This window comes from Mauremys mutica, chromosome 4, assembly GCF_020497125.1.
Source record: "Mauremys mutica isolate MM-2020 ecotype Southern chromosome 4, ASM2049712v1, whole genome shotgun sequence".
In the NCBI taxonomy this organism is placed as follows: Eukaryota; Metazoa; Chordata; order Testudines; family Geoemydidae; genus Mauremys; species Mauremys mutica.
In genome coordinates this window covers 158,540,361-158,566,291 of record NC_059075.1, presented here as the reverse complement: position 1 = coordinate 158,566,291, position 25,931 = coordinate 158,540,361, and the positions used below count along the sequence as shown (strand labels likewise).

The following is a 25,931-nucleotide window of genomic DNA, read 5'->3' as shown; positions in this document are numbered from 1 at the left end:
GGGGAGGGAGGGCAGGGGAAGGGAAGGCTGGCATGGCTGGGGGAGGGGAGACTGGTGTGGCTGGGAAGAGGGGAAGTCGCAGGCTGGCGTGGCTGGGGGAGGGGAGGGAAAGGGTGGCATGGCTTGAGGAGGAAAGGGGAAGGCTGGCATGGCTGGGGAAGGGAAGGCTGGTGTGGCTGGGGGAGGGGAGGGGAAGGGAAGGCTGGTGTGGCTGGGAAGAGGGGAAGTCCCAGGCTGGCGTGGCTGGGGGAGGGGAGGGGAAGGGTGGCATGGCTTGAGGAGGAAAGGGGAAGGCTGGCGTGGCTGGGGGAGGGGAGGCTGGTGTGGCTGGGGGAGGGGAGGGGAAGGGAAGGCTGGCGTGGCTGGAAAGAGGGGAAGTCCCAGGCTGGCGTGGCTGGGGGAAGGGAGGGGAAGGGTGGCATGCCTGGGGGAGGAAAGGGGAAGGCTGGCGTGGCTGGGGGAGGGGAGACTGGTGTGGCTGGGGGAGGGGAGGGGAAGGGAAGGCTGGTGTGGCTGGGAAGAGGGGAAGTCCCAGGCTGGCGTGGCTGGGGGAAGGGAGGGGAAGGCTGGCATGGCTTGAGGAGGAAAGGGGAAGGGTGGCGTGGCTGGGGGAGGGGAGGGGAAGGCTGGTGTGGCTGGGAAGAGGGGAAGTCCCAGGCTGGCGTGGCTGGGGGAAGGGAGGGGAAGGGTGGCATGGCTTGAGGAGGAAAGGGGAAGGGTGGCGTGGCTTGAGGAGGAAAGGGGAAGGGTGGCGTGGCTGGGGGAGGGGAGGGGAAGGCTGGCGTGGCTGGGGGTGGGTTGATGGGAGAGGATGGTCGCAGTCAGGGGCGGGGCACTCACCAGACGACCTCGCCCACATTGGAGGAAATGAGGTAGCGGATGAACTGCTTCATGTTGTTGTAGATGGCCCTGCCCTCCTCCACGGCGGACACAATGGTGGAGAAGTTGTCGTCAGCCAAGACCATCTCGGAGGCCGTCTTGGCCACGGCCGTGCCAGAGCCCATGGCGATGCCAATCTCGGCCTTCTTCAGTGCAGGGGCGTCATTCACCCCATCGCCTGTCTGTGTGTGAGTCTATGGTAAGCCACTGAGTGTGGGATCCCCAAACCCCGCTGATCCCCGCATCCCCAAGCACACAGACCCTTAGCACAGCCTCTCTCCCCCCGCCACGGCAGGGACCCGCTTACCTTCCCCTGCTCTCTGCCCCCACCCCAGTGATCCTGTCCTCACTCCCCTGGAGTCCCCCCTCACCATGGCTGTGATCTCATCAAAGGACTGCAGGAACTCCACGATCTTGGACTTGTGGGCGGGCTCGACACGGGCGAAGCAGCAGGCCCGCTTACAGGCCTCACGCTGCTCGGCGGGGGGCAGGTCATCAAACTCACGGCCTGTGTAGGCCCTGCCCGTCACCTCCTCGTCCTCGGTGAAGATCCCGATGCGGCGGCAGATGGCAATGGCTGTGCCCTTGTTGTCTCCAGTGATCATGATGACACGGATGCCGGCGTCACGGCACAGCTGGATGGAGCCCATCACCTCCTTCCGGGGTGGGTCCAGCATCCCCACGCAGCCCACAAAGGTCAGGTCCACCTTGGGGGGGGGGGGCATTAGCACATGGTGGGCCCATAGCAACCTCCAACCAGGCCCCAGCCAACCCCCACCCCCCAACCAGCCCCAATCCCCCACCACACCCCATCCAACCACTTTCCCATCCCCCAAACCACCCCAACCAACCCCCACCCCCCAACCACCCCATCCCCCAACCGTGCCCCAATCCCCCCACCAACCACTGCCCCATCCCCCAATCCATCCCCAGCCAACCCCCACCCCCCAACCACCCCACCAACCACTGCCCCATCCCCCAATCCATCCCCAACCAACCCCCATCCCCCAACCATGCCCCAACCATCCCCATCTCATCCCCAACCAGCCCCAATCCGCTCACCACACCCCAACCAACCACTGCCCCATCCCCCAACCACTCCCCAACCAAACCCCATCCACCAACCACCCCTACCCCATCCACCAACCATGTCCCAACCAGTCCTCCAGCCCTCAACCATGCTCTAACCAACCTCCACCCTCTCCCCCCCATCCATGCCCTTAACCATACTCCCATCCCCTCAGCCACACCCCTACTCTCCCAACCAACCCTCACCCCCCATCTCCCAAACACACTCCAACCCATTCCCCCAACCATGCCCCCCCATCCTCATCCCCAATTACCCCCACTCTAATCCCTCCAACCAACCCCTGCCCCATCCCCTAACCACACCCCAACCACCTCTGCCCTATTCCCCCCAACCACACCCCCACACTCACCCCCAAACCATGCCCCAACCACCCCTCCCCCATTCCCCAAACTACTCTCCAAACAACCCCCAGTCACCCCACTCCCAGCCCCCAAGCAACCCCTGCTTCCATCTCCCCAAACCCTCCCCCAACCAAGCCCCACCTGACCCCCCCCCCACCACTGCCCCACCAGACCCTGTGGGGGAGGCCTGAACCTGACCTCATACTCAACAAACTTGGTGGAGTCCTCCAGCACCATGTCCTCTCTCCTGTGGGGGGTGTCACGCGTGGCCAGGGCCAGGCAGCGCAGTGTGTCCCGCCCCGTCCCCCACTCCTTGATGACGGTCAAGAGCTTGTCTTTCACCAGGGGTGTGAGGGGGACACGGGTGGTGCCCACTCGGACATAGTTACAACGGTCGATAACCCCCTCAGGGGCACCCTTTGGGAGCAAGAACATGAGCGAGAGAGAGAGAGAGAGAGATGGACAGACGGACGGAAGGATGGACAGAGTGAGATGGGGACAGAGCGAGAGATGGATGGACATAGAGAGAGGCGGATGGACAGAGCGCAGTGGGGACAGAGCAAGAGACGGCCGGACAGAGCAAGAACAGGACAGGCCCAGACAGATGGAGTTTTGGGAACGGGCTGCACTGGACAACTCAGTTCTCCACTGGCAGGAGCTCACCGGGAGACACAGGGAAGCTGGTGCTCAGAGGCCCCTTCTCAGAATTGTGGGGCCACGTGGCTCCCCCTGCTGACAAGCTAGGCCTAGCCTAGTAAATAACAGGGTCATTCCAAAAGGGTTTGGATAAAAGACAGAGCATCCAACCCACCATAGCTCTGTGACACTGGGCATCCTGGTTAACATGGGAATGAGAGGAGGTGTCTGGGGAGATAGCCGGGGATGAAAGGAGGCGGCTGGGGTTACCCAGGCACCCAGGTTACCATGGTAACAAGAAGAGGCAGCTGGGGGATACCCAGGGTATAAGAGCGCCTGGCACTGACCTTGATGAACATCTTGTTGCTGACAGCTGCGCGGGAGGCCTTGGCCGGGGAGCAGTATACAGACATGGACTTCCGGTCACGGGAGAACTCCAGGGTGAACTCCTTCTTCATCAGCTGCTTAATCACCTGGAGGGGCAGAACAGGGGCTAATGGGGGAGCAGTGACCTCCCAAAAAGCACTGGACATGGAGCTCAGGGCAACTCCTCCTCCCTGACTCAGGGACCACAGGGAAAATGAGACCAGACCAGGAAAGTGTGTCTCCCTGGGGAGCCCAGCACAACACGTCTCCTGCTGGGCCAGGCAGGGGGGCAGAGTGGGTGGGCATGGGTAGTAGGGGGGCAATTGCTCAGAATTGCAGGCATTGGCATGGTGGGGAGGGGGCATTGGGGGGTCTTGGAGGGGGCAGTGGGGTGGTTATCTGGGGCAAAGGTCCTAGTGGATGAACACTTACAGAGTTGCAGGCATTGGCGCGCTCCACCTTGGACAGGCTCCGCACATCTGTGTTGAAAACATTCATCTTCTCCACCAGGCAGGTCAACGCCGTCTCGGTGGCTTCCCCCACCTTCTCATAGGCACCCTTGGCCTGGAAGTACATGCAGCAGGTCAGGGACAGGCATGTCCAGGCAGCAGGGTGGGCATGCGGGAGCTGGGTAATACTGGCAGGTGGCAGCGATATGGGGGATGCAGGTGGCCCTGGAAGGGATGGCACTAGACCAATGTTACCACAGGAGAGGCGCATCTTCAGCCCCCCCCCCCCCCCCCGCATTTGTTAAACGTCTGAATACCTTATACTTTATTGCATTTGTAGACCATTTCACAACTTTGAGGCACAATGTGTATGCATGACTTATCCCTGTCATATAAGACAATAAATTTGCACACTAGGACCTGTAAAATCTGTATATATTCATGCGATATATAGGCAAATAAACAAAATTGTTTCCTCTAAACTTATAGACAATTTTTAATTTTAAGAATAACTGAAATGTACTAACATCAAGAAATTGAACTGTGCACTGATATTGGGTGGACCTGTATTAAATAGTGTTACAGTAGTTGACAGGGTTAGAATGTTAACACTAGTATCAGAGGGGTAGCCATGTTAGTCTGGATCTGTAAAAGGTGATGAAGAGTCTTATGGCATGCGTCTGACGAAGTGGGTATTCACCCACGAAAGCTTATGGTCCAATACGTCTGTTAGTCTATAAGGTGCCACAGGACTCTTTGTCAATGTTAACCCTAGTTCTTTGGTTCAAACAGTCGCTTTTCTCGCTTTTGCCCTTGCAAACTGAAGCACAGCGTCAGAGAGATCCAAAGACTGGCCAATGGTATTTTCAAGGGGTAAAACAGCAAGCGATGTCAATCTCTCATTGTCTGCCATCAATCGAAGCTATGTTTTAATGAGCCTGAGCTTTGAAAAGCTGCACTCACCACTCACGACTGTGACTGGCAGCATGAGCAGACTCCTCAAAGCTATCCACACATTAGGAAAAGAGTCTTTTAGCTCTACATCATGAATGAATTGGAGAAGTTGGAGTGGAGAGCACTTCCCAAGTGGTAAAATGTTATGGATGTTGTCCAATTTGACATAGAGGTCTTTGTCATGGATGTCCGAGTATTCCCCATGTGTCAGCGTATGGTGAAGGTCCGTACGATTGTTCAAGAGTATTTTCCTGTCCGCCAGCAGGTTAAGGTCATACAACCCCCAGATCTTTTTGTGGTGCTTCATTTGTCCAAACCTTTCTTCGTTGGACACTCGAGCAGTGTCAATGAGTGAGCAAAAAAACTCCCTCTTGAATTTTTCTTCTGAGCATCCCATCACTTCATCTCTTCCCTCGTAACCAAACTGTCTCTTCTTCTGGTGAATCCGAGTTTCCTTTAAGACAAGCTCAACTCCTAAGTTTTCTGCCATTTCTTTGGCAGCAGTGATGGCATCTTCAAATCCTTGGTCTCTTTAGGCCACAGCGAAATCAAGGCAGCTTCTTATCAAAGTAGTAGCGATTGCAATGTCCATTGATTGAGTTTCTAATGCCGTGCTTACAATGTTTGCTTGGAATAGTATATCGTGCCAAACCACAACTGAGACCAGACATTTGAAGTCAGTGATCTGGTTTGCCAGACTTTGCATCTCATGCTGCATTCTGGTCTTGGCTTTACTCGACTGTGCCAGTTCCATCAGGCATTGTAAACCTCAGTCACTTGGTACCTCACTGGCCTCATGCTGTCAATGCAACTCTCCCAGCGAGTGTCACTTAGCGGCTTCACCGTCAGATTCATAACATTGTCCTTGAGGATCTTCCACCTGATAGCTGATGCTGAAAACCAGACGTATATCCTTTGCAGTACTCCAAAGAGAGATACTGAATGTAAAGATGACAACGCTGCGTCTGACATAACCAGGCTGAGGGAATGGCAGCCACAAAGCATGAAGAAAGCCCTTGGATTCAGCGCAAGGATCCTTTCGTGGACACCATTTTTTTCTTCCCTTCATGTTCGTGCCATTGTCATAGCTGTGGCCACAGCAGTCCTGAAGCTTTCATAGAATCATAGAAGATTAGGGTTGGAAGAGACCTCAGGAGGTATCTAGTCCAACCCCTGCTCAAAGCAGAACCAACACCAACTAAATCATCCCAGCCAGGGCTTTGTCAAGCCAGGCCTTAAAAACCTTTAAGGATGGAGCTTCCACCACTTCCCTAGGTAACCCATTCCAGTGCTTCACCACCCTCTTAGTGAAATAGTGTTTCCTAATATCCAACATATACTTCCCCCTCTGCAGCTTCAGACCATTGCTCCTTTTTCTGTCATCTGCTACCACTGAGAACAGTCTAGATCCATCCTCTTTGGAACCCCCCTTCAGATAGCTGAAGGCTTCTATCAAATCCCCCCTCACTCTTCTCTTCTGCAGACTAAATAAGCCCAGTTCCTTCAGCCTCTCCCCATAAGTCATGTGCTCCAACCCCCTAATCATTTTTGTTGTCCTCCATTGGACTCTCTCCAATTTGACATCCTTTCTGTAGTGGAGGGCTCAAAACTGGATGCAATACCCCAGATGTGGCCTGACCAGTGCTGAATAGAGGGGAATGATCATGTCCCTTGATCAGTTCACAATGCTCCTACTAATGCAGCCCGATATGCCATTAGCCTTCTTGGCAACAAGGGCACACTGTTGACTCATATCCAGCTTCTTGTCCACTGTAATCCCAGGAGGGATAGCTCAGTGGTTTGAGCATTGGCCTGCTAAACCCAGGGTTGTAAGTTCAATCCTTGAGAAGGCCACTTAGGGATCTAGGGCAAAAATTGGTCCTGCTAGTGAAGGCAGGGGCTGGACTTGATGACCTTTCGAGGTCCCTTCCAGTTCTAGGAGATTGGTATATCTCCAATTATTACCTTTTATTTAGGTCCTTTTCTGCAGAACTGCCACTTAGCCAATCGGTCCACGGACTGTAGCAGTGCATGGGATTCTTCCATCCTAAGTGCAAGACTCTGCACTTGTCTTTGTCATCAGGTTTCTTTTGGCCCAATCCTCCAATTTGTCTAGGTCACTCTGGACCCTATCCCTACCCTCCAGCATATCTACCTCTCCCCCCAGCTTAGTGTCATCCACAAACTTGCTGAGGGTGCAATCTCATCTTATTTTATTCTCATTCAAAACATTCATAAATAGTTCTGTTAGGCTTTTTCCAGTAGAGTCAGCCACAGACCGGAAATAGATGCAGTGTTCCTTTACTTGGATACAGCCACCATCGTCGTCAACAAATCTTACTGTAAATGGCATCTTTCACTGTGACTGCTGGGCGTGCAGTCCATTATTACAGCGTAGAACTTCGCTTTGCTGAGCTGCATCAATATGGTATGAAGCACCTTCCTTGCCATAAAGTTAATCGAGTCATTTTGAATTGTTTTGCTACAGTAATGGTCCATTGCTTCTTTACAAACTACTCCTCGTAGGTGCTCATGCATGACACCGTCGTATCACCCAAGGAGCCCTACCAAACCAAGGAAATTACCGTTATGTTCAGTGAACAACTTATCCGAGGAGCCCCGGAAAGACAAATTATTCTTTGCAAGGAAGAGCATGGGTGGGTGGGGGGTGTAGGGACGGCATTGCCCCCCCAAAAGAGGCGAGGTGGGGAGAGTTACATGGGGTCATGTGTCATTTCACGCCCCCATTTCTGCGAGCACAGCGCTGCCCTAGGAGGGCAGGGGAAAGTGGGCTCTGTCCTTCCCACACTGTGCCTCCCTCTCCCACCCGCTGCACATGGAGCAGCTGCTCTCCAGGTCTCTGCCTTGGCAGCTGCATGCTGCCTCCAGGGTCCTAGTGCCTGCCTCCTTCCTGTACAAGCGTAAGTGCCTGCGGGGACAGGGGCAGGGCAAGAGGTGGGGTGGGAGGAAAGAGACAGTGGGGAAGGGGGTGGGATCAGGCAGGGGAAGAGAAGGGGAGGGATATGGGGCATGGGACAGTGGGGAGTGGAAGTGGGAGGGGATGGGGAAGAGAAGGGGATACGGGAATGGGCGGGGGGGGGGCAGGAGCCTGGCATGTAGCGTCCCCAGAACAGCAGCAGCAGCCCCAGCAAGGAGCAGCGACATGGAGTGCCGGAGTGGCTCCCAGCAGCAGCTGGAGCTCCCCCTTTTAAGCCGTCCCGTCCCCCAAGCCAATGAGCCAAGGGAACTGGCTTCAGTGTGTGTGTATGTGGTTCCCCCCCCCACCCCCAATATATCAGTCAATCTACACCTATGAGGAAGAGGGTAATTGAGATCAGATGCTCGAGCATGTTCCTCCAATGCTGGGTTGCTACATTACTAACGCGCTGGTTTTCTGCACCTGTGCATTTATTTAGCTCGAGCCTGGACTCGACCTCCATCCGTTTGGAGTAGGCTGTAAAATGGCTGAGTGGCTTTTCATGTTGCTTCAGAACATCGGCTAAGTTATGCCAGTAACTGTACCCAGAAAACGCAAGCAATGATTTGGCATTCTTGTCAAATGTTTTGCAACAAAACCAGAACACTTTGTCAGTTGCTTTCAAGTAAACTAGCCAACGCCGATTCAGTTTCTCACCATTCTCGAGCACTCTATCGCAGCATGACTTTGAAAAGTGTCGCTTCTGCTCATTTACTGGCAATATCATATCCTCGATTTTCCCTGCCCTGTTGAAAATTGTACGATCCATATTGGCAAAGTTTAGGATTGCCAGCCATAAAGCAAGATCTGATGTATCGAGTTGTGGTGTGCAATTTTTCTCACTGCTGCTTCATCATGGGAGGCTGATTCTTCTTTATCGTTTCTCTCCTTTTAATATAAACCAGATTTTTCTTTGTTATTACTTTCCTTCCTTTTCATGTGAGCCACATTCTTCTTTATCTTCACTCGCCTTTATGCCGACAGGAAAACTGGATGACTGTCCACCACTTTCCTCACATTTCCATTGCTTATCTTCCGGTAAATCCACTAATTCCTTAGTAATAGGCCCTCCATCATTTCTTGTTATAACAACAAAAACAGCACCCTGAGCCCAGTGCCCCACAAGCCCGAAACCCCAGGGGGTCGCCTGGGCTGCCTACCTCTAAATCTGGCCCTGGGTCCAGGTAGGAGTGAGAAGGATGGGGGGTGAGGTTGACCCAAGAGGGGGAAAGCCAAGGTGATCCAGGTGGGATAGGGAATGCGGGCTGCAGGGTGACCTGGGGGGTGCAGGGTGACCAAGGCAGGTCAGGAATGGAGGGTGCAGGGTGACCCAGGCAGGGTGGAGAATGGGGGATGCAGGGTCACGCAGGTGTGATGGAGAATGGGGGTTGCAGGGTGACCTGGTGGGTGCAGGGTGACGCAGGCAGGGCAGGGAATGGAAGGATGCAAGGTGATCTGGGGGGGTGCAGGGTGACTGAGGCAGGTTGGGGAATGGGGGGTGCAGCGTGGTCCAGGCAGGATGCGGGGCATTCACCTCATTGTAATCCAGGGAGGAGTCATTGCAGAGGGCACAGATAGTGGCCAGTTCAACCAGCCCATCGTACTGCCCAGCCTTCACATGCTTGTCATTCTTCAGCCTGCAGAGACACAGGGAAGGGGAGTGAGGGGGAGATGAGATGTGGGGAAGAAAGGGGGGTGCACAGAGATGGGGAGGGGGAGGCAGGGACACACAGAGATGGGGAGAGAGGGGTGCACAGAGGTGGGGGAGAGAGGAGACACCAGCTGGCAGCAACAGAAGGATGATGACAAGTTTTCACAGCGGGATGGTCAAAGGCAGAGTGGAGTCATGGGGATGCTGGGAGTGTGGGGGTTGCACATTGGCTGAGGATACTGGGGGTCAGGGTCATGAGAGATGCTGGCGTTAGGGATGTCGGGGTCATGAGCGAAGCTGGGGCTGGGAGTGTCAGGGTTTGACACCCTGTACCCCCATGTTCAACACTTTTATATGGTTATGATACATTTAGTACAACGTATACCTTGTGAGGTATCATTTGAAAACTCATAAACTACTGAACACCGTTGTCCTGTTAAAATGTATGTAAAAGCACTCCGTGTAAAATGATGAGATTTTACTATATGTGTGTTGCTAAAATATGCTGCAATTCTGGAGAACACCCACAGACTAGGTCCCCAGAAAAAAATAGCAAAAAGAATGAGCACAAGTGCTAGAGAGCCATTCCCTGTTTAATTGGGCATTCAAAAGACGGAGTGTGGGGGGGAAGGTATAGGCAAAAGAATTTACAATTCATATGAAGGACAGTTTGCAGACTACATATGCAATGGAACTGCCTAACCCCATGACTCAGCAAGGATTTTTCCAGCACAAGGGGTTGGAGTATAAGAATAGAGAACACACAAATTACCACTCCTCCCCCACCTCCACTCACGGCCATAAGATTGCTTGAAAGACAATAGGAGAACTGGCTGGGGCAGGGGGGTCCTGACTGGGAGGCTTTCCAGTTAGCACAGTCTGCTGGAAGTTTTTGGGTGAGCGAAACCTTTTTGGTTTAAACTATTAGCCTGGGTAAAATTTAGGAAATAGTTGTGTGTTGATCTTGTATTTCTCCTGTAACCTATTCTGACCTTTGTGCCTTAACACTTATAATCACTTAAACTCTCTCGTTCTCTGGCTAATAAACTGGTTTTATTGTTCTGTCTAAACCAGTTGCCGTGTTTGGGGAATCTCTAGTCAGGTTAACAAAAGCTGGTGCACGATCATTCCTTTTGATGGAACGATGGACTGTTCATGAGTGTACACTGTTCAGGGTGGGGGTCCGGAGCAGTGTAACATGCACATTTCTGGGGTGCAAGGCTGGGGCTAAGGATTTGCAGGTCGTAGTTCAGGAGTGATTGGGAGCACATCCATGTAACTTTGCTGGGAGTGACTGTACATGCTCATGGCTGCGTGTGCGCAGAGCCTAGAGAGGCTGCTTGTCACCAGCAAGGCTGTGTAAGAGGCACCGTGGGCTGGAGAGTTAAGGGGACACAACGGTTTAGTGGTTCAGGTTCTACCCCGGGGTGTGTCACATGGGGTCAAGGGAATGTCAGGAGTTATGGGGCATGCTGGGGTTGGGGTATGTCAGGGCTCAGGGGGTGCTGGGGTTGGGGATGTCAAGGGCCATGGTGGATGTTGGGGTCAGGAGAATGCTGGGGGTCCGGAGATATTGGGGATGGCAGGGACCATGGGGGATGCTGAGGTTAAGGTAATAATTGGAGATATACCAATCTCCTAGAACTGGTAGGGACCTTGAAAGGTCATTGAGTCCAGCCCCCTGCCTTCACTAGCAGGACCAATTTTTGCCCCAGATCCCTAAGTGACCTCAAGGATTGAACTCACAACCCTGGGTTTAGCAGGCCAATGCTCAAACCACTGAGCTATCCCTCCCCCCCTAACCACTGAGCTATCCCTTGGGAGTGTCAGGGAACGTGGGATGTCAGGGGGATATTGGGGATCACTCACACTTCTCCCTCAGGGGCATAGGTGGAGCCAGTGATGCTGAATTCATTCAGGGAACAGACATCTCCCTCCACCTTCTCAACAACAAACATCTGCCAAGAGACAGAGAGAGAGACAGGTCAGGGTGGGCGGCCCAAGGGGCTGTGGGGCGGGGACACAGGGGGCTGTCCAGGGAGGGGGGCGCCCCTTACCTTGCACACGGACATCTGGTTGGTGGTGAGGGTGCCGGTCTTGTCAGAGCAGATGACTGAGGTGCAGCCCAGCGTCTCCACAGATGGCAGGCTCCGGACAATGGCGTTCTTCTTGGCCATGCGGCGGGTGCCCAGGGCCAGGCAGGTGGTGATGACGGCGGGGAGACCTGCAGGGGAAGGGAGCAGAGGTTAACGCCCAGCGTGTTACCATGGAGTCACTGCCAGCCCCTGCTCTGGACCGGGAAGGAGCAGGGCCGGGAACGGCTGGAATCTGTTCACCTCCAGAGGGCTGCAGCAAGGGCTGCTGGGACTCAGAAGGAGCCCGGACACACAGCCCCTGGAATGGCTCCGAAGGGCGGGCAGACACCAGGCCCCGCAGCCGCACAGACTGACCTTCAGGAATGGCGGCCACGGCCAGGGCCACGGCGATCTTGAAGTAGTAGATGGCACCGCGGATCCAGGAGCCACCGTGGACAGGGTCGTTGAAGTGGCCAATATTGATGAGCCAGACGGCCACGCAGATGAGCGAGATGACCTTGGAGAGCTGCTCCCCGAACTCATCCAGTTTCTGCTGCAGCGGCGTCTTCTCCTGCTCTGTGGCTGCCATTTCATCCCGGATCTTCCCGATCTCGGTGGCCACCCCTGTGGCAATGACGATGCCCACAGCCTTGCCAGCTGCCACGTTGGTGCCCTGCAGGGGGAGGCAGCAAGGGGTGTTGGCAGGGGAGGAGAAGCAGCGGCACCAACAGGGGGTGTGCATGGAGACCCCGTGGAGCCCAGGACAGGGGACCGGGGCAAAGCTCTGTCTGGTCTGCAGGGCTGGGGGCACTGGTGTCCCCCAGGGGCAGATCTCTAGTCTGGGGGTGACCCTGGGCTGTAGCTTTTGGTTGTCGGGGTGCAGGATGGGGTGACTGTGGGGGTAGCTCTTTGGCTGGGTGCAGGGTGGGGGTGACCTGGGGGTAGCTCTCTGGCTGGGTGCAGGGTGGGGGTGACCTGGGGGTAGCTCTCTGGCTGGGTGCAAGGTGGGGGTGACTCCAGTTGGGGTGCAGGGTGGGGATAACATGAAGCAGGGGATTTTCCTAATGGTTTTCATGAACACTGTGAGTGCCTCAGTTTCCCTGCATGCTGTGTGTGTAACAGGGGAGTGGGTGAGGGGGGTTGTTGTTGCAGAAGACCAGGTGTGACCTTGCCTAGCAGCCTGGACCCCAGACAATGGCCTGGAGCTTGGGTACCCTAGCAACTGGTGACTGTGAACCGGCCCCCAAGCTTGGAAGTCAGGCAGTTCAGGCCACTGGGAGGACAATGGGCTGCGGAGAGAAGCCCCCACCCCGTGACCTGACCAGCTGGTTCCAGTCAGAGGGGAACAAAGGACGGAAGAGAGTAGGTCCCAGGTGACCTGTTTGCCCAGGACCGAACACAAAGGACAAGGAGGGGCCGAGCGGGGCGGTGATATAGGAGGCTCGGCTGGAAGGAGGGGGCTGCTGGACTTGGGAGAGAGAGAACAGCCAGAGTCCACCTGGATGGGGACAGACCCAGCTGGGCCCTGAGAACTGCCTGGGCTAGGTTCAGATGCTCAATAAATCTCCTGTGTGACGCTGGCTGAGAGTCGCTGCAGGCTACAGATTGGGGGGCATTGCTCCCTCTGGGAATGGAGGCTCCGGGGGTCCAGAGAGAGGGGACTCCCTGAGGGGGCCCAGCGGCAGACACAGTGGTGCTGAAGGCTCAGAAAGGTATGGCTCCAGGAGGTGCTGGAGCCCAGGGCTTAACACCTGAGACAGAGTGGACCCCCGAGAAGGGCTGTCACACTGAAGAGGCGTCCTCCCAGGGGCGGTATGGAGCCAAGAGAGCACAGGGCCTGGGAGTCCATGTCAGAGGGTGATCTGGGGGGCAACTCTCTGGCTGGGAGGGCAGAGGGGCAGCCCTCAGCATGGGGGGAGTGATATTCAAGCCCTTGTGCAACATTCACCGAGAAGAGCATGTTCTTCTTGTCCTGGTTGACAGCGCGAGGGTCCGGGACAGGGTCCGTGTGCTTGATAACAGAGACAGACTCACCTGGCAGGAGGAGCAGAGAGGGCTGAGCACATGGTACGAGGGCACCAGGAGTCCTGCCAGACAGACACCCAGACATCCCCACCACATGGACAGATGGGCACCCACAGACGCAAACAGGCCCAGACACGTGGACACACAGGGAGCAGAACAGGAACTTAGAGATGGCCTCCTCCCTCCACCCCAGCGAGACCCACCACCAACCAACCAACCGACACACGGACACAGGCAGAGAGGCAAAGTCACCCAGAGAAACACCCCTACCCACACACAGTGACACATACACAAACACCTCCCAGACACCCCCCAATGTACACCCCCCTAGACACACACACACCAGCTGCAGTGGGTACAGACTCACAATCACAAGCTTGTATTTCTCATGGCTGCCCCGCAGTTCTGTCCCTTCCAGCCCAGTTTTGCTGCTCTTAGGCCCTCAGCCCAGTTCTTTCCCACCCCAGACCAGCCCCCACCCCAGTTCTTTTCCCCTCAGCCCAGCTCCCCAGGCTGGTTCTGCCCCCCCCGCCCCTCCCCCCCCCCCCGGCCAGGCCCTGTACCTGTCAGGATGGACTGGTCCACACGCAGGGTGGTGGATTTGATGGAGATGATCCGGATGTCAGCTGGCACCTTGTCACCCACTGCAGGAAGAGGCACAGGATATGCTGTGATGGATGGATGGGGGGAAGGGGTGTCCCCACTACCAGAGTCTGGAGGGCAGACCCTGCACCCCACTCCCTCTCAGCAGGGCTGCAGGGGATGCTCAGGGCAAAAGGGTGAGGGGGCTTTGTGACTTTGGGTTGAGAGTGTTGGAGCAGCAGCTCGGGGGACATGGGCCCTGGGTATCAGCAACACACAACACTGGGAGAATGCATGGCGGGAGGGAGCCAGACAGCCAGGGGTGTGGAGGAGGTTATACAGGGAGAGAAAATGCTGGATCTTCTCTCTCTGTCCACCCCTAGCCGGGGCACCAGTCCCTCTATTCCAGCTGGGGATCAGCCCCCGCCCCGGCAGTGTAACACTAGCCACCCCCCTGTGCTGGGACCCTTCCTGTCAGCTCAGTAAGTGTCTCCCTCCTCCCCCTCCCCGCGGTGCCCTCTATGTCCTGCCGGCCCTGTCCTCGTAAACCTGGCTCATCACATTCCTGCCGCCCTGGCCGCTTGGCACTGCCATAGAAGGAGCGCCCGGCGCCTCAGCCCCCCCCCCCCTTTGCCCAGGGGGCTCTCAAGGAGATGGCGAGGTCAGGGCTCCCGGCTGGCTGGCTGGCATGGCTGGGGGGCACTGGGAAGGGGGATATAAGGTCATCCCCCCAGCCTGCAGGGAGGGGCGGAGACGGGGTTGGTGCGGGGGATACAGGGTCTCTCCCCCAGGCTGGGGGGGCAGTGGCATGATAGAAGCGTTGGCTGCAGCCCAGGCCCAGGAACACCTGTCACTGAACAAGTGCAGTGCGAAGGGGATTCCACGGGGCTCCGCTTTCAGCTGGGGCCAGGGACTGTCTGTTCCCAAACACCCGCCTCCCAGCACAGGGAGAATGAGGCTGCGTCTGCCCCACGAGCTGGGGTCAGGGCAGGCCGGGGCCAGGCAGTAAACAAGGCCGAGAGCTGCTAGGAGACCCTGCTTAGCCAGCCCCCACAGCCCCTGACACCCTCGCAGAGGGGAAGGGTGAGGAGCGTTGGCGATCCTCCAAGGGCATTGTGGATAATCATGGCACCAGCATGATTGGGACGTCACCCCTGACCCTTCAACTCTCAGCACACAGGGTGTGTTTAACCGTTGCCCTGAGAATGCCCCCTGCCCTTTGCCCCATGGTGCCTTCAGCACCTTGAACCCCATGTGCTCATGGCCGCACACTCACCAGCCACCTCGGCAATGTCGCCAGGGACCATGTCCCGGGCCTTGATTCTCTGCACAGATTTCCTGTCTGCACGGTACACCTTGCCCATCTCGGGTTCATACTCCTTCAGGGCCTCGATGGCGTTTTCAGCGTTCCTCTCCTGCCAGGGCAGCACAAACAGTCACGCCCACCTGCCCACAGCCCCCCAGGGGCTGGGCGCACTGAGACCAGCACTGAGATATGGATTGGGATGCAGGGGGCTGTTTATACAGCGATCCGTCGCTTGGTGTTGAGGTGTGGCCACCTCTGGGGTGGGACACTGGGGCTGTTTACACAGGGGCCCATGGCCGGTGCCAAGACGCAGCCCCCTTCTGGGATGAGACATTGACATCAGTGACCCCTTCTAAGTCGCCTGCCCTATCTCCTGAGCCACTTCAGCACTCTCCCATCCAGGTACTGATCTGGCCTGACCCTGCTTAGCACATAGAGGGGGTGGTCGCTGACCCCTGGTTACCTGCCAGACTCCTACAATGGCATTGGCGATGAGGATCAGCAGAATGACAAATGGCTCCACAAATGCAGTGACTGTCTCCTCACCTTCCTCAAACCAGGCCAGCACCTGTGAGGGGCAGAGCCACAGCCAGGGTCACACCTGTGTGAGCTACAGCACAGCACAAGTCACCCTTCCCACCTCATGGCCAGGGAGTTACAGCTCTCCGTTCCCCTCCTCCACAGAGCTACACACCCCACACACCCTTGAATGCTACACCCCTTCCACCCACAGCCAGAGCCCCAAAGCTTCACCATCACCCTCCCTCCCGCAGAGTTCTACACCCCTCCCATCCACATGGCCAGAGAGATACATCACCCCCCTGCATTATACGCTTCCACATGCACACACAGAATGACACTCACACAGTGCTGCACCCCTCCCCTGTCCTCCACAGAGCTGTGCCCACTTAGACACACAGCCAGAGCGCTACACCCTTCACACCACATAGCAGAAGTGCTACACCCCTCCACAACTCTACACCCTCCCCCAGACACACAGACAGTTCTACACCTTCTCTGTCTCTCACACCACACATACATAGTGCTACACCCCCTCTCCTTCCCCCACCTAGCTACACACTCACACACCTCCCACAGATGCTCAGAGCGCTATAGCTTCTTAGACACACAGCCAGAGCACTACACCCTGCTCTACTCCTCAAGAACTACATGTCTCGCTCTCACATATATCCCACACTAGGGTGACCAGACAGCAAGTGTGAAAAATCAGGACAGGGGGTGGGGGGTAATAGGAGCCTATAAAAGAAAAAGACCCAAAAATCGGGACTGTCCCTATAAAATCGGGACATCTGGTCACCCTAATCCCACACAGAACTCCCCACAGACACCGTGAACACTACACCCCAGCCCATGCACTCGGAGCATTATAGTCCTTCCCATTTGCACACACACTGCACAACACCCTGCTTCATACTCCCTCAGGTAGCTACCTAGCTCCCAACACTCATTACTCTCTTGGGTATTTCAGTTATAATGGAGTCTTGTCCCAGGTGCTACACAGACCTCAACTGAGATCAGGAGTCCCCTTAAGCCAGGAGTTTTCAAACTGGGGGTTGGGACCCGTTGGGGGGTCATGGGGTTATTACATGGGGGGTCGTGAGCTGTCAGCTTCCACCCCAAACCCCACTTTGCCTCCAGCATTTATAATGGTGTTAAATATATTAAAAATGTTTTTAATTTATTGGGGGGGTCGCACTCAGAGGTTTGTGATGTGAAAGGGGTCACCAGTACAAAAGTTTGAGAACCACTTCCTTAAGCCAAGTGCTACACAGACCCTGCCTAGGATCCAGGAGTGTATGGGGGTGGATGGATGGATGGATAGCTAGATATATAGCTAGATAGCAGTAGGGATACTACCAACCACCTGACCCAGATGGTGACTTTGAAATGCTCAGGGAAATTAGAGAGGCTATAAAAATAAAAAACTCAATAACAATGGGGGAACTACCCCCATACTGGGTACGTGTCACCTCAGGACAGGATGCAGAGATAAAGCTTCTTGACACCTTAAATGACTGATTCTTATAGCAGCTGGTCCTGGAACCCACAAGGGGAGGGGCAATTCTTGATTTAGTCCTAAGTGGAGCACAGGATCAGGTCCAAGAGGTGAATGTAGCTGGACTGTTTGGTAATAGTGACCATAATATAATGAAATTTAACATCCCTGTGGCAGGGAAAACACCACAACAACCCAACACAGTAGCATTTAATTTCAGAAAGGGCAGCTACACAAAACTGAGGATGTTAGTTAAACAGAAATTAAAAGGTTTGGTGCCAAAAGTGAAATCCCTACAAGCGGCATGGAAACTTTTTAAAGACACCATAATAGAGGCTCAACTTAAATATATATCCCATATTAAAAAAACATAGTAAGAGAACCCCAAAAGAGCCACCGTGCCTAAACAACAAAGTAAAAGAAGCAGTGAGAGACAAAAAGGCATCCTTTAAAAAGTGGAAGTTAAATCCTAGTGAGGAAAATAGAAAAGAGCATGAACTCTGGCAAGTGAATTGTAAAAATATAGTTAGGAAGGCCAAAAAAGAATTTGAAGAACAGCTAGCCAAAGATTCAAAAAGTAATAGCAAAAACATTTTTAAGTACATCAGGAGCAGGAAGCCTGCTAAACAACCAGTGGGTCCACTGGATGATCAAGATGCTAAAGGAGCACTCAAGGATGATAAGGACATTGCGGAGAAACTAAATGAATTCTTTGCATCGGTCTTCACGATTGAGGATCTGAAGGAGATTCCTAAACCTGAGCCATTCTTTTTAAGTGACAAATCTGAGGAACTGTCCTAGACTGAGGTGTCATTAGAGGAGGTTTTTGGAACAAATGGATAAACTAAACAGTAATAAGTCACCAGGACCAGATGGTATTCACCCAAGAGGTCTGAAGGAACTCAAATGAGAAACTGCAGAACTACTAACTGTGGTTTGTAACCTCTGATTTAAATCAGCTTCTGTACCAAATGACTGGAGGATAGCTAATGTGACGCCAATTTTTAAAAAGGGCTCCAGAGGAGACCCTGGCAATCACAGGCTGGTAAGTCTGTCTTCAGTACTGGACAAACTGATTGAAACTGTAGTAAAGAACAAAATTGTCAGACACATAGATGAACATAATTTGTTGTGGAAGAGTCAACATGGTTTTTGTAAGGGGAAATTATGCCTCACCAATCCACTAGAATTCTTTGAGGGGGTCAACAAGCATGCGGATAAGGGGGATCCAGTGGATATACTGTACTTAGATTTTCAGAAAGCCTTTGACAAGGTCCCTCACCAAAGGCTCTTAAGTAAGCTGTCATGGGATAAGAGGGAAGGTCCTCTCATGGATCGGTAACTGGTTAAAAGATAGGAAACAAAGGGTAGGAATAAATGGTCAGTTCTCAGAATGGAGAGAGGTAAATAGTGGTGTCCCCCACGGGTCTGTACTGGGCCCAGTCCTATTTAACATATTCATAAACGATCTGGAGAAAGGGGTAAATAATGTGGTGGCAAAATTGGAAGATGATACAAAACTACTCAAGATAGTTACGTCCTAGGCAGACTGTGAAGAGCTACAAAAGGATCTCACAAAACTGGGTGACTGGGCAACAAAATGGCATATGAAATTCAGTGTTGATAAATGCAAAGTAATGCACACTGGAAAACATAATCCCAACTATACATATAAAATGATGGGGTCTAAATTAACTGTTACCACTCAAGAAGGAGATCTTGGAGTCATCGTGGATGGTTCTCTGAAAACATCCACTCAATGTACAGCAGCAGTCAAAAAAAGTGAACAGAATGTTGGGAATCATTAAGAAAGGGATAGATTATAGGACAGAAAATATTATATTGCCTCTATATAAATCCATTGTATGCCCGCATCTTGAATACAGCATGCAGATGTGGTCGCCCCATCTCAAAAAAGATATATTGGAATTGGAAAAGGTTCAGAAAAGGGCAACAAAAATGGTTAGGGGTATGGAACAGCTTCCATGTAAGGAGAGAGTAATAGTATTGGGACTTTTCAGCTTGGAAAAGAGATGACTAAGGGGGGATAGGATAGAGGTCTATAAATTCATGATTGTTGTAGATAAAGTAGATAAGGAAGTGTTATTTACTCCTTCTCATAACACAAGAACTAGGGGTCACCCAATGGAATTAATAGGCAGCAGGTTTAAAACAAACAAAAGAAAATATTTCTTCATGCAACACACAGTCAGTCTGTGGGACTCTTTGCCAGAGGATGCTATGAAGGCCAAGACCATAACAGTGTTCAAAAAAGAACTAGATAAGTTCATGGAGGATAGGTCCATCAATGGCTATTAGCCAGGATGAGCAGTGATGGTGTCCCTAGCCTCTCTTTGCCAGAAGCTGGGAATGGGTGACAGGGAATGGATCATTTGATGATTCCCCATTCTGTTCATCCTTCTTGGGCACCTGGCACTGGTCACTGTTGGAAGACAGGATATTGGGCTAAATGAACCTTTGTTCTGACCCAGTATGGCCATTCTTATAAGATAGATAGATATTTAGATAGATAGATAGATAGATAGATAGATAGATAGATAGATAGATAGATAGATAGATAGATAGATAGATAGATAGATAGATAGGGTATATGACGAGATCCCTGGGGTGCAACATGGCACTGTGGGACTGCTGTGTCCCCTTAACTCACTAATCTGGGTTGTCTCTCACAATGCCTCACTGGTGACAAGCAGCAAACCCCTCCTAGTGCTGTTTCCACTCAGTACAACCACATGTGGAGCCCACACCCAGCTAGATTGCATGAATGCTCCCAGAGTCATTCACGAATCACACAGACCAAGGCACCCACCAAATCCCCCCAGCTCCCAGCCTTGTACCACTGGAATATACCATCTTGCACCGCTCAAGACCTTTTCTTGAGCAATGCAAGTTTATTAATTGTTTCACCACTTCCTCAATGGAAAGTGGGCATACACCAGCCTTTGTGACCTGGGCAGGTTTACCGAGCACGTCAGTCAAACTCACTGGTAAGGAAAAACATTAGAGAAAGTTTATTGATTACAAAAGATGGATTTTAAGTGATTATAAGTGATAGGCAAAAAGTCAGAGTGGTTACCTCTCCTTCCATCTATCTATCTATCTATCTATCTATCTATCTCCATACACACTCATCAATCTATCTTATCCCCAAATAGCTTCCATTTCTGGCTCATCCCCTCTACCTGGTCACAGTCAGCTTGGTAAGCTGCAGGTTTACTGTCCCAGGGCTCCTGAGGTGCTGGGGTGTCACCTCCTGCTGCTCTGACTCTGGGGATGGCTGGATTTCACCCACACATCCTGCACAGCTAGGTGCAGAGACACATCCCGCACCTACAGCAATGCACTCCACCCCTACTGAGCGAAGCACTCCTGCACAGACACACCCTCAGGCATGCACACATGCACAGCACAATGCACACCTCCCCAGACACAGGGGCCAGCCCTCTGACTCACCCCTGCAGCAATGCAGCCACAGGTGTGTGCACACACTTACACAGAACCCCCGCCCCCCCCCCAGTGTCTCCCACTTTTGCACAGACACCAGCTCTCCCCCGCCCCTAGTTATACAACAGGGATGCTGCAGCCTTGCCCAGGCTGGGCCCAACTGTGCCCACTCAGGTTTCATCCAAGGCCCAGTGAGATTGAGATCAGTTTACAGGCCTCTTGCACTCACGCAAGGGGAGAGGGGGGCCCAGCTGTCGCCCCCCCGCCCCCCAGTACATATCAAGATCAAGGGGACATGGGAGGAGGGCTGATGGAGCCACATGAGGGGAGAATCACTGGGGGGAGGGGTTCCTCCTCCCTCCACTGCCTACCCAGGCAGGGTCTCCCATCCTTTAACACCTGCCAGACGCAGCCCTGGCTCCCTCCTTCCACCCCCAGCCCTGGCCCAGCTGCCGACACTTGAGATGCTGCCTCTTCGGGAGCCGACACTGAATCCTTCAAGACTGAATTCCAGGCGGGCCTGGGCCAGGCCTCCGCACAGAAAGGTCATGGTGAAGGACGATGCAAGATGCCGCGCAGTGCCTGCTCCCCTCCTGGCCTGAGGAGCCCCGGGCCCCGCACCCCTGCCAGAGACACCGCGTGGGGACTGTACCCCTGGCCCTTGCCCCGGGACACCTGTCCCCCGGCACCTCCCAGTACTTTGCACATAGGAGTGATCCAGACTTCACCCCGCCCCACTCCAAAGGGGGAAACCGAGGCACAGAGAGCCTGTGGCAGGGTCAGGAATAGAATCCAGGAATCCTGACTCCCAGCCCCCCCTGCTCTAACCACTAGACCCCACTCCCATCCCAGAGCCAGGGATAGAACTCAGGAGTCCTGGCTCCCAAGCTCTACCCCCACGGGTTTCCCGGCCTCTCACACTAAAATCTACTCCTCAGTTCCCATGTTATCCATAGAGAGCTCCCCTCCCAGCACTGCCCCGCCCCTAGCCTCTGGGACCCCTCAGTCACTCATGGGACCCCCCAGCGCCCCCCAGCACCCCCCATTACTCTTGACAAAGATGCTGCCTCTGCCTAGCCGCCTGGGACTCCCCAGCTCTCTGGGACCCCAGCCCCCCCCCTCACGAAGGAGATGCAGCCCCTCCCACACCCTAGGACCCCAGCCCCCTGTCACTCACGAAGGAGATGCAGCCCCTCCCACACCCTAGGACCCCAGCCCCCTGTCACTCACGAAGGAGATGCAGCCCCTCCCACACCCTGGGACCCCAGCCCCCCGTCACTCATGAAGGAGATGCAGCCCCTCCCACACCCTAGGACCCCAGCCCCCCGTCACTCATGAAGGAGATGCAGCCCCTCCCACACCCTGGGACCCCAGCCCCCCGTCACTCACAAAGGAGATGCAGCCCCTCCCACACCCTGGGACCCCAGCCCCCCGTCACTCACGAAGGAGATGCAGCCCCTCCCACACCCTGGGACCCCAGCCCCCCGTCACTCACGAAGGAGATGCAGCCCCTCCCACACCCTAGGACCCCAGCCCCCCGTCACTCACGAAGGAGATGCAGCCCCTCCCACACCCTGGAACCCCAGCCCCCCGTCACTCACGAAGGAGATGCAGCCCCTCCCACACCCTAGGACCCCAGCCCCCCGTCACTCACGAAGGAGATGCAGCCCCTCCCACACCCTGGGACCCCAGCCCCCCGTCACTCACGAAGGAGATGCAGGCTGCCAGCAGCAGGATTCGCACCAGCAGGTCCTCAAACTGCTCCACCACCAGCTCCCAGATGGACTTGCCTGGGGAGTGGGGCAGGGTCAGGGATCAGCAGGGATACCCCCCCCCAGGGATCCCATCCCTATTTTCCTTGGGTGTGGGGGCACAGGGGGTCAGAGGGAGGAACACCAAGTCACTAGGGTGCCAGCCCTCCAGGACTGTCCTGGAGTCACCAGGAATTAAAGATTCTGTCAGGTGATGAAAGCTCCAGGAATCCGTGCAACCAAAACGGGCAGCCCTGCAAGTCCCAGGGGCTGAAGCCAGAATGGAGAATGGGGCTCAGAGCTGGGGAGTGGGTTGTGGGCCAAGGGAGGGCCTTGGGGGCAGTGGGTTGAGGGCGCTGGCCACAGGGGTAAAGCTATAGGGCAATGGAGGCACTGGGCTATCAGAGGGGCCGTGGGCCCTGGGAGCAGTGGGTTATGGACAGGGGGCTGGCCACAGGGGTTGGGTTATGGGGTGATAGAGGGCACTGGGCTATGGGAGGGGCCGTGGGGAGTTATGGGGGGGGTGTTGGCCCCAGGGTTTGGGTTAGAGAGAGGTTGGGGCTGGCCTGAGGATGTGGCCGGCGGTGGCTGCCGTGGGCTCTGGCACTTTGCGGTTTTGGGGCCACCAGTGGCTGGAACTCACCTTCCTCTGCTGGGAGCTCTGCCCATGGAGCCGCCGCCGCCGCCGCAGAAGTAAAGGAAGAGAGGAGAAGAGGCTGGTTAGCACCCTGAGCAGGGAACCCCCAGGGCAGGGCGCATGCTGCACACGGGGAAGACAGGAATGAGCCCCAAATGAGGAGACATGGCACACAAACAGGGCAGATGGATTCATTGGCCTGGGGCACAATATCCCAGCCCAGGGTCACACAGGGCATGGGGCCTTGAGCCCTGGCGCCTTTGGCAGGCTAAGGGTGTGCGCACGACACACTGAGACACATGCTGGGCTGACAGGAGGAGGAAAAAGGGGGCAGGGCCCCCAAAATTAATGGGGTGAAATGGGAGTGGGATAGGCCCAGCTGAAATGAGGTACCAGGGCCCTATATTTCCCTAGCTGGGGCTGCACAGACATGCAGAGAATGGGGTGCGCACATGCCCACTGGTGTAAACACGGCCTGTAAACATGCCCTCACATACATGAACACACCTGCACACACACATGTAAACACACCCACGTGAACTCACCTTCATACATACAGCAATGCCCATACACACCTACACACCCTCACACACAAACGTGACCAAGCCCTCACACACATAGATGCAGACAAACATAGTCATTCACACAAGTTCTCACTCACAAACTCTCCTGCAGTGACCTGAGCTGGGCTGAGTATTCCTGAGCTCCTTGGCCCGCTGCTCTGGGACCTGCACCAAACCCAGAGGGGCTGGGGGTGGCAGGAAGCCGGAGGATATGGGGTAAGGAGAGGCACCACGGTGCGCTTGTGATCATGCCCATCCTCAGTTGCAGTCTGAGCCTCCCATCACTTCCACACATGCTGGCCCAGCACAGGACTTTCCTGCCCCACCGGCATTAGGAGCTCCCCTTAACCCTGTGCCAGGACAGGAGGCACAGAGTGAAGGATGCCCTCCGCCCCATGCAGCATCTCTGGTGTCCGATCCATTCCAGAGGGAATTACAGGCAGGTTATTCTTAGCCAAGGAGCAGCTGCCTTGTCCCCAGGACAGCCGGGCCTTGCCTGTGTGTGCATCTTTGGCTTCTCTGTGACAGGCTCTGACCCTGTTTCTGATACGCGGCTCCCCAGTCTGCGATACATGGTCCCCGAGGCTCTGATATGCAGCTCCCTGGCTCTGATACGCGGCTACCCTGGCAGCAATACTCGGCTCCCCGGGCTGCGATACGTGGCTTCATGGGCTCCAATAGGCGGGTCCCAGGGTTCTGATACGTAGCCCCCCCAGGCTCTGATACGCAGCTGCCCGGGGTTCTGATATGTGGCTCCCCAGGCGCTCATACGCGGCTCCCCGGGCTCTCATATGCGGCTCCCCGGGCTGTGATATGTGGCTCCCGGGGTCCAATACGCGGTCCCCCGGGCTCTGATACACAACTCCCCGAGATGCAATACATGGATCTCCAGGCTCCAATATGTGGCTCTGGGAGCCCTGCTGATTCTTGCGCTGACACCCGGCTCCTTTCATGCTGCTACACCCCTCCCAGGGCCCAGTGGCTGATGCCAGCCTCGCTCAGTGTCTCTCGCTCCATCCCTACCTCTCTGTGTCCAGCCAACCCCATGCACCCTTAGCCACCTGTTCCATTCTCTCCTTCTCTGTCTGCCTGTCTCCTTTCTCGCCCCCCCAGCCCCAGACATTCCCCCTCCCCCGACATAAGCAAACTCTCTGTTCCCCATTCTCCATCCTTCTTCCTTGCTCGGTCTCTTTCTCCCTCCACCTCTCGCCACTGCAGCTCTCCCCGCCCCGGTGGCTGGTCCAGCCACGATGAGGGCGTTGCCAGCACTTACCATTGGGGCCATATTTGTCCAGGTTCTTCTTCACCTGTTCAGGTGTCAGGCCAGAGTTCTCGCTCACCCCAAAGTAGGCCAGACATTCCTCCACGGTCTTTGCGTGGGAGTTCTCCATGGCTGCCCCACAGTGCTGTAAGCCCCGTTCCCCCTGGGCTCAGCCTGTCTCTGCCCCTCACAAGCCCTGGCTGGTCAGTTGGTCTCAGAGCGTCTCCCACCTCTCGTCCCCTGCCACTCAGCAGACCATGGCCCTCCTCGGCGCCCAGTATCCGACAGGGGAGCCCACGCAACCCGTCCCGGTGTAGACACCCTCAGTGGGGACTGGGGCTGTCCCTGGTCCTTATGAGGGAGCCCACGGGGCAGACTCCTGGGTCCCGTCCCTGCCCTCCCATTGGGCAGCTCCCCTGACATCACGCAGGCACCGGCACACATATGGCATTCTGCGCAGGGAAGTATTTTTGCTGACTTGAGGCAGCAGGAGGGAGGCCGAGAGGTGACTTAGGAGAGAGGCTGAGGCAGCCGCACACCGAGATGTCAATCAACATCCGCCAGCTCCTTGCAAGAAACCTCCCCCACCCCCCATCCTGCTCCTTGGCTCCTTGCAGGTTATTTCTGTCCCTTGGCCATAATGGACATGTGGCTCAGGGCTTGCCTCACTCACATTTCCGTGTCCTCACCCCCTTCCCTCGTCCAGTCCTCCGCTCCTCGGCCTACCCCCCAGCCAGCTGAGCTGCACCCACTGGTCAGATCCCATGTGCCCCCCACCAGCTACCAGCCAGCTGTGCCCACAATCACTAACCAGCAACCCACCTAGATCGACCTGCCTGAGGGACGTCAGGTAGCCCATGGGCTTGGGGGGGGGGGCTATGAGCCAGGGGGATCCCCGCCGTGGGG

General features: G+C 55.1%; 1 protein-coding gene across 1 annotated transcript in view; it reads right to left on the bottom strand.

Moving 5' to 3' along the window:
• The window catches only part of LOC123368469 (sarcoplasmic/endoplasmic reticulum calcium ATPase 1), a 31,346-nt gene extending 6,191 nt beyond the window's left edge, over nucleotides 1-25,155 (bottom strand). The window contains exons 1-16 of the mRNA XM_045013280.1: nucleotides 25,038-25,155; nucleotides 23,208-23,225; nucleotides 22,521-22,603; nucleotides 15,795-15,899; nucleotides 15,302-15,440; nucleotides 14,007-14,087; nucleotides 13,367-13,452; nucleotides 11,794-12,091; nucleotides 11,401-11,567; nucleotides 11,213-11,301; nucleotides 9,227-9,329; nucleotides 3,745-3,876; nucleotides 3,294-3,419; nucleotides 2,509-2,727; nucleotides 1,251-1,586; nucleotides 841-1,061 (exon numbers count right to left, since the gene is read on the bottom strand). Coding sequence (XP_044869215.1) covers nucleotides 841-1,061; nucleotides 1,251-1,586; nucleotides 2,509-2,727; nucleotides 3,294-3,419; nucleotides 3,745-3,876; nucleotides 9,227-9,329; nucleotides 11,213-11,301; nucleotides 11,401-11,567; nucleotides 11,794-12,091; nucleotides 13,367-13,452; nucleotides 14,007-14,087; nucleotides 15,302-15,440; nucleotides 15,795-15,899; nucleotides 22,521-22,603; nucleotides 23,208-23,225; nucleotides 25,038-25,155 — 2,321 coding nt within the window. The remainder of the gene's footprint in view (nucleotides 1-840; nucleotides 1,062-1,250; nucleotides 1,587-2,508; nucleotides 2,728-3,293; nucleotides 3,420-3,744; nucleotides 3,877-9,226; nucleotides 9,330-11,212; nucleotides 11,302-11,400; nucleotides 11,568-11,793; nucleotides 12,092-13,366; nucleotides 13,453-14,006; nucleotides 14,088-15,301; nucleotides 15,441-15,794; nucleotides 15,900-22,520; nucleotides 22,604-23,207; nucleotides 23,226-25,037) is intronic.
• Between the last annotated feature and the right edge of the window lie 776 nt (nucleotides 25,156-25,931).